This window comes from Carassius carassius, chromosome 41 (assembly GCF_963082965.1).
Source record: "Carassius carassius chromosome 41, fCarCar2.1, whole genome shotgun sequence".
Classification (NCBI taxonomy): domain Eukaryota; kingdom Metazoa; phylum Chordata; class Actinopteri; order Cypriniformes; family Cyprinidae; genus Carassius; species Carassius carassius.
Genome location: NC_081795.1, coordinates 9,109,279 through 9,117,147, shown reverse-complemented (window position 1 = coordinate 9,117,147; position 7,869 = coordinate 9,109,279). Strand labels below are relative to the sequence as shown.

The following is a 7,869-nucleotide window of genomic DNA, read 5'->3' as shown; positions in this document are numbered from 1 at the left end:
ACACATATTTCACCACCTGTATGAATGGCACCTAAGTGTGAAAAAATGAAAGCATTGTGCTGACTTAAATGTTGTTAAAAGTGCCAGTAATATTATCTGACATTCAAAATAGTAGTTCATGTCCTTCAAAACATTCCACAGACTTGATAAGCTTCCACGTTAGGACACCTGATATTGGTATCAGATCCATGTGCACTGCTAAAAAGTGGGTTAACCAGCTAGACTCGAGGACAGGAACCTGTATGCTAAATATCAATGTTGTATTATAAAAAAAGTGCAATAAAATCATTTTAGACATATTTATTTTCATTAAAGCGTCAAACTGCAATGAGAATATGTTGGAAATTTTCTTTGGTAATTTTGTGGGCATGTCCCTCTATTTCCTGGGAATGGCATAGCACTCGTATGTGCGGGGTATGCGACCAAAACTGCAATCTGTAGGTGTTGTATCGAGCTCCTCTGGTGGCACTGTGGCTTTGAAGATGAAATTCTGAAGGAGGAAAGTGAAGAAGATGAAGAGTTCTATGCGAGCCAGAGCTTCACCAAGACATGCACGCTTGCCTGACGAAAACAGAAAGAAGTCCGCTTAAAAATCTTTTGAAGAAACTTTTTTTTCAATATATCAGCCATTTAATTGTCTATAATTTTTCCTTTAAATTAATCGATTTAACATGGTTATTTTGTTCCCGGTATAATTAAAAATGCGAGAAACATAATTCCATGATTCAAAACAAGCCTCCCTGTTTTTATTTTTATGTTCTGATTTTAGATCTTAAACTCACCCATGCCAAACACAACAAATGCATCATTTTTCTGAAATCGGCCATCTGCATCCAGGAAGTTCTCTGGATCAAAGCAAGTTGGGTTCTTCCACAGTTTTGGGTCTATTAGCACAGAGGATAGCAGAGGGAAAACCATGACCCCCTAAAAGAGAAGTTTCTGTTAGAAATAGACAGACATAAATAATAATTAATAGTAAATAATGTAAATACATAAGAAGAATACCTTAGGAATGATATAACCATTGTATTCAGTGTCGCACATCATCTTGTGTGGGACAGCGATGGGGGCAAGATCCATATACCGCTGAATCTCATGGATTACAGCATCTGTATATGGCAGGTTCAGTCTGTCCTCTACTGAGAGCCAACGATCCTGTCCTACAACCTCATCAATTTCCCGCTGAACACGCTCTGTACAGAACAAGTGAAAGTAAAAAAAAAACACTCAGGATTCTGCTTGATGCTTAGAAGACATCTGTCTGATCTCACCTTGAATGTCTGGGTGCTTCATCATCAGAAGCAAAGCGTATCTGATGGTGGATGAAGTGGTTTCTGTGCCGGCACTAAACATGTTCCATACTATAGAAACCAAGTTGCCAAAATTATATTCTGTGTCAGGATTGTCTTTCTCCTGCAAAAGAGAATGAATATGAATATGAAAAATGAAAACTTGTAAATGAAGGAAGTTATCTGGAATTGTTTTAAACCAACATCATGTCATAGTTTCACCACCATAGGGTGTGATCAAATGCAATGAGGACCATGAGAACTGTTTTAATTGAATTATTTACCTCTTTCATTTTTAACACAAAGGCCTCAATGAAGTCCTGTGGGCACGAGGGATCCAAAGTATTCATCCGAGCCTGCGCTTCACGCTTGCAATACTCTCTGGCCTCTTCTAGGTCTTTGAACAGCTGATGGTGTTTACCAGGAAAGAGACTGACTAACCTAGGGAATACATTATAGATCTGAGAAGAAAATGAAGAAACATCATTAATACTTTTATTTAGCAAGGTTGCATTAAACTGATAAATTGTGATAGTAAAGACATTTATAATGTTACAAAAAGATTTACATTTCAAATAAACACTGTTCTTTTGTCTTTACTATCACATTTTATTCAAATGAATTAAATAAATTTGTATAAAATATATTATATTATATTGTATGTAATATGACTATGAATATGCAGACTTTCTACATAGTACAAGATACTTTTAAATGGTAATGTATGAAAAAAAAGAAAAAAAAAATATATATATATATATATATATATTGTCACGGCTTATGCTGCTGGAAGGAACACGGAGCCGAGGGATAAACGAAACAAGGATTTATTAAATAAAACATAAACAAGGTAAGTCGTAAATAACAGGTGGCAAGAGGCAAGTGGCAAGTAACAGGTGACAAGTAGACAAGTTGACATTTAGACGAGTAGACCCGACAAAACAGAACTGCAAGGACAAGGCTTAAGTAGAAGGGATAATTGGGGAAACACAGGTGGATGGCATGACTAAATTAACAGGGACATGGAACACATGGGGAAATGAAGAGACACACCTGGAAACTAATCAAACCAGACACGGAAGACAGAAACTGGGTCACAGGGGCAAAAACACACAAAATGAGTCCAGGTGTGTGACAGTACTCCCCCCTCCCGGTAGGTGCGTCCTCGCACCGTAGAAACAACAAAGGGAGGAGTGGGTGGGAACTTGGGAGGAGGTTCCGGTGGAGGACAGCCTCCCAGGAGGGGGCCAGCAGACAGGGACTACAGAGGAAGGAGCCAGGGAGGAGATGACGGAGGGAGGAGCCAGGGAGGAGACAGGAAGGATGTGAAGCAGGAGGTACCCAGCAGGACCCAGGCCACAGCCATAACGGCCCAAGGTGGGGCCGACGGTGGAAGGAGCCATGGAGGAGGAATGGTCACTGACTCCAGGGACTCGACCCACGGCAACGGAGCAAGTGGAGGAGGAGCCCGAGGCGGAGACGGAGAGCCGAAGAGCCAGGGTGACGGGGAGGAGCCGGAGGTCCTAGGCGGAACAGATGGCTCTGGTGACTGACGCGGCGATGTGGATCCGGAAGGCCGCGGTGAGGCCAGAGTGACCGAGGACTGAGGTGTAGCCGAGGGGATGAAGGAGCCTGACGGAGCCGGAGGGACGGAGGGATGAGGCGAAGCCGGAGGAGTGGAGTCCCGAGGCATAGGATGGACGACGCCAGACCAAGGCGGAGCCGGAGGGACGAGGGAGCCAGGCAGAGCCTGCGGACTGCCGGGCCACGGCGGAGAGGAAGGAGCTAGGAGCCATGGTGGAGCCGACGGGTCAACGGGCCGAGGCGGAGTCCAGGCCTCAGAGGCTGGAGGCGGAGGTGAGGGAGACGCCGACCAAGGCGTCGCTGGAGGATGGCGGTCCCGCTGAGCTCGCACCACAATGATGGTAGGCTGAGGGCGAGCAGAGGGGCAGCCAGACGACAGCGGAGGAGGAGGCAGGAGTGGGTGGGAGGGTGGGAATTTTGGAGGAGCAGGCATTGGAGTAAGCTCTGGGGCTGGAGCCCTTCCTGGGCTTAACGGAGGATCAGGAGCCCGTCCTGGGCTTAACGGAGGATCAGGAGCCCGTCCTGGGCTTAACGGGGGTTCAGGAGCCCGTCCTGGGCTTAACGGAAGATCAGGAGCCCTTCCTGGGCTTAACGGAAGATCAGGAGCCCGTCCTGGGCTTAACGGAGGATCAGGAGCCCGTCCTGGGCTTAACGGAGGATCAGGAGCCCGTCCTGGGCTTAAAGGAGGATCAGGAGCCCGTCCTGGGCTTAACGGGGGAACAGGAGCCCGTCCTGGGCTTAACGGGGAATCAGGAGCCCTTCTTGGGCTAAACAGAGGATCTGGCATAGGTGAATTGGAACCCCCCTCATTTTGACCCATTTGGCGCTCCATATTTTGCTCCCTCGTGGTGGGCAGTGTCGCCGGCTCTCGCACCTGGTCTGACGGGATGCTCTCTGGCTCTCCGTCATCGGTGGGCTCGGGCTTATGCCTCGTACCGTGGGGAGATTGTAGGCTGGGCTCTGGGTCCAGAGTGGACCTGGCGAGATCCTCCATTGGGCCGACCGTGAGAGGGGACCCATTTCTCACCAGATTCCACTCTATAAATGCGGCGAAATCCTCCCGAGGACCATCTTTGGGCGACAACGCTCTGCACCTAGGGTTCAGGCTGGCGTGATAAAAGGTGCAGAGCGCGTGGTCCGGGTAGCTGGTGGCATTAGCTAGCCAGAGAAACCGTCTGGTATGGTCCTCGAGAGACAGTCCCTCCTGCTCCAGCAGGAGGAGGAGGTATTCGGGGCGATAGAGGGGATCCATGAAACACTACGGAAAGAAAAAAGACTGTGAAAAAAAACGGAAAACAAAACGGAGGGAAAACACGCAGTTTTTAACTTTTTCAGGTCGGGTCTTCTGTCACGGCTTATGCTGCTGGAAGGAACACGGAGCCGAGGGATAAACGAAACAAGGATTTATTAAATAAAACATAAACAAGGTAAGTCATAAATAACAGGTGGCAAGAGGCAAGTGGCAAGTAACAGGTGACAAGTAGACAAGTTGACATTTAGACGAGTAGACCCGACAAAACAGAACTGCAAGGACAAGGCTTAAGTAGAAGGGATAATTGGGGAAACACAGGTGGATGGCATGTCTAAATTAACAGGGACATGGAACACATGGGGAAATGAGGAGACACACCTGGAAACTAATCAAACCAGACACGGAAGACAGAAACTGGGTCACAGGGGCAAAAACACACAAAATGAGTCCAGGTGTGTGACATATATATATATATATATATATATATATATATATATATTTTTTTTTTTTTTTTAAATTAATTTAATATACATACATACCTGTCCAAGAGGGCTACTGAGAACAGTAAAGTAAGTATTCACAGTTCGAAGGAGAGACTTAAACTGTGGATCCTCGAGTTCAAACCTATGCCCAAAGACAATGCTGCAGATCACATTGTTTACAGCATTAAACAGCATGTCCGCAGGGCTGAATGCAGAGCCTTGGAGGAGAAAAGAATGGCAAAGAGATCAAGTTTCTCAAATTTAGAGTGTTGTAAAAACTCCATGTTCTGGAACATGAGACGGGGCTTAGGATAGGATTTATTCAAATTAGTCATTCACTTTGTTGAATGTGCTGTGCAGGTTATTAAATCTACACACGGCACATTTACTTCGTGAACCTACTGTACAAGTTTGCAAGAACTTATTCAACACTTCTTTTTCTAAACAATGCAACCACTCTATGTTTGATTTTAGTGTTTTACTGATGCATCCTGCATCAGATCATTTAGTGGTTTAAGTCTGCAGTTCGTTTAATCTTTTAATCTAAAAAGAAATATCATATAAAAGTTATTTTACCGTCACATTTTTTAAACATTTCCACCAGATTCTCAGCCTCCTCCCTGACTCGTTCCTCGATGCTCCTGCGGCCCATTCCAAAGTTCTTCAGTGTCATAAGAGTAAACCTGCGCATCTCCTTCCATCGGTGTCCACTGGTGGACAGAACACCTGCACACAGAGAAAACATTAACAGCATTTTGGTCTTCAGATAAAAAGCTGTTCAAATACACTGTGTAAATCATAAGGGATCATGCGACCTCACCATATCCATAAGTGGACTTCATCAACAGAGGATAGATGGCCCTGCCGCTGAATTCTTCACCAAGACCAATCATAGTATCCTTTAGGGCTTGATATCCAGAAATGATTACCACAGGAGTGTTTGCCAACCAGATGGTGACAACAGAGCCATACCTATTACTCAGCTAAAGTAAGAAGAGTTTTATGGGTTTGATATGGGACATTTCCATTTGCACTATGTGAATTATTAAAATAACATAAATACTTTTTAAATTATCTCAGAAATTTGTGACTAACAACCTTAAATATAGTTAACTATCATTCTGCTTTGAATTAGTCATAATGTATATTAGATCATTGTTGTTTGAATGTGTTTTTGTTTGTAGTGCAAGTTCAGATCGATAGGACAAGTAGCATTCTTTATGTAAACATAACATACCACTACACTTAGAAGAAGTGATATTGCTTAAAGTTATTAAGACAACGATTCAGTTTGTGGAAAAAGTAAAGTAAAAACAAATCGTCTTTGAGAAACATCAGTGGGCCTACTGGGAATTTCTGTCTGAAGATAACTGCTTTCAGAAACTTCCCTAAAGAGTTCAGAAATCCCAGAATGGTGACCCTCGCCTAGCAACGCATGTCTCAGAGATCCATAATAGAACAGATGCATTCTAAACCCAGTGAAAATGCACTGACTAATTTAAATTCTTCAAATGCTATAGTACAATCTTTAAAAAAACATGTTGCATGAAGAAGCTTTAACCTCAAAGGATGGTTATTATGTTGTTATTTTACTGACAAATATCGAGAGCGCATTATTGTAGCGTGAGAGCACATTAATAAAATGCACTAGCGCAAATCTCTTCTCAGATTTTCTTTGTTCTCGCACAAAACCGGACGTGCCTCTCCTTTCACTCAGTCTTTCACTCATCTTTGAATCAGATTTCAAAGATGGATCTGTAATTGTACATTTCTTTACAATTTAATGGTATTAGAAATGAATCAGGTGTCTGGATGGTTTGTTTGTAAATAACCTAGTTTAACCTAGTTAAATAAATAGTTAAATAAATAAATAGTTAAATAAATAGTTAAATAAATAGTAAATCATATATATATATATATATATATATATATATATATATATATATATATATATATATATATGATTTACTATTTATTTAACTATTTAGATATGGGTCAGATGCACTATTCCCTAAACATATAGGCCTACTTAAGATTTGGAGATCAAAAATAACTTTTAATTAATTATGAAATAGTTAATTCATAGGTAATATGAAATTTTCATATTTGCCATAACATTACTACATTATATTCTATGGGTTTAATGCAATTGCAGGATTTAATGACTATGAAAATTGTAGAGTCACACTGAAGGCATCAAAACTATGAATTAACACATGTGGAATTATATATGGAATTATATACATAACAAAAATAGGCCTACTAACCAACCTCTAGGTAATATTTGTACGCTTCCTTGATATTAAATTGAAATAAATTTCCCAGCAGTGGATTAGGCGCAGGTCCTGGAGGCAGCCGCTCAAAACTGCTTTGCTTTCCTCGAATCTTCCACAGCAATATAAGAGCCAAAACAACCATGACAACAGACACTAAATTCGTCTTCAGTGCCAACAATATATCCATCTTCAATTTCAGTAGACAGTTCTTCTGCACTGTAAAGTAAAAGAGGTCTTGTAGTAAGCCAGAGTGCAGTCTGGACGATGGGGCGGGGTGACACGTTGGGGGCTCCGCCCACCTCAACGGTTATTGGTTCATGATTAAGATGTGCTTGTTGGTGTAGAGATGGGTGACACTTTTACAGCTTATTGGTGTAGAGAATTATGACACTGTGAGCAGGCTTGGAATACGGAAGTAGACATTTAGACGAATAAACTTTTAATAAAAATGAAAAATCGAATAAAAATGTTGTGTTTTTGCATTAATTGTTGCGTTTCCACACACACACACACACGTTTGTTTTTGTGAAAAGTGGGGACATCCCAAGGCATAATGGTTTTTATACTGTACAAACTGTTTATTCTATGGCCCTACACCAACCCTTACACCTAACCCTAACCCTCATAGGAAACTTTGTGCATTTTAAATCACCATTCTGGGATTTCTGAACTCTTTAGGGAAGTTTCTGAAAGCAGTTATCTTCAAACAGAAGTTCCCAGTAGGCCCACTGATGTTTCTCAAAGACAATAACCAGAGGTTATGGCTAGTACTATGAAATAGAAATAAGAGCAAACCATGCTAGTATTTTCTCTAGCCTCCCATAGTTAATGCAACTGCATAACAACTTAACTAAAGTCAAGCAGTTGGTCAGGAATTTATAATCTCTCCTGGCGTTTTATACTCTCTCCACGCCAATTACTGGAACAAGAAACAGGTGATGATATTTTTTGCCCAAACCACTCACTTACCGCTCGTCTCCTGATTC

At 42.2% G+C, this 7,869-nt stretch overlaps 1 protein-coding gene across 2 annotated transcripts; it reads right to left on the bottom strand.

Annotated features, from left to right (window-relative positions):
* Nucleotides 1-285: 285 nt before the first annotated feature.
* On the bottom strand, nt 286-7,142 carry LOC132123576 (cytochrome P450 2M1-like). 2 transcript variants are annotated; one of them, XM_059534307.1, is made up of 9 exons: nt 6,879-7,142; nt 5,428-5,590; nt 5,184-5,333; nt 4,665-4,825; nt 1,574-1,750; nt 1,272-1,413; nt 1,006-1,193; nt 783-924; nt 286-561 (listed from the first exon to the last, which is right to left on the bottom strand). In XM_059534307.1, the coding sequence occupies exons 1-9, from the start codon at nt 7,068-7,070 to the stop codon at nt 377-379; spliced, it is 1,500 nt and encodes a 499-aa protein (XP_059390290.1). In that variant the 5' UTR covers nt 7,071-7,142; the 3' UTR covers nt 286-376. The 2 variants fall into 2 exon arrangements, with proteins under 2 accessions (XP_059390290.1, XP_059390291.1); XM_059534308.1 differs by having other exon boundaries at nt 783-884; nt 6,879-7,140.
* Nucleotides 7,143-7,869: the final 727 nt, after the last annotated feature.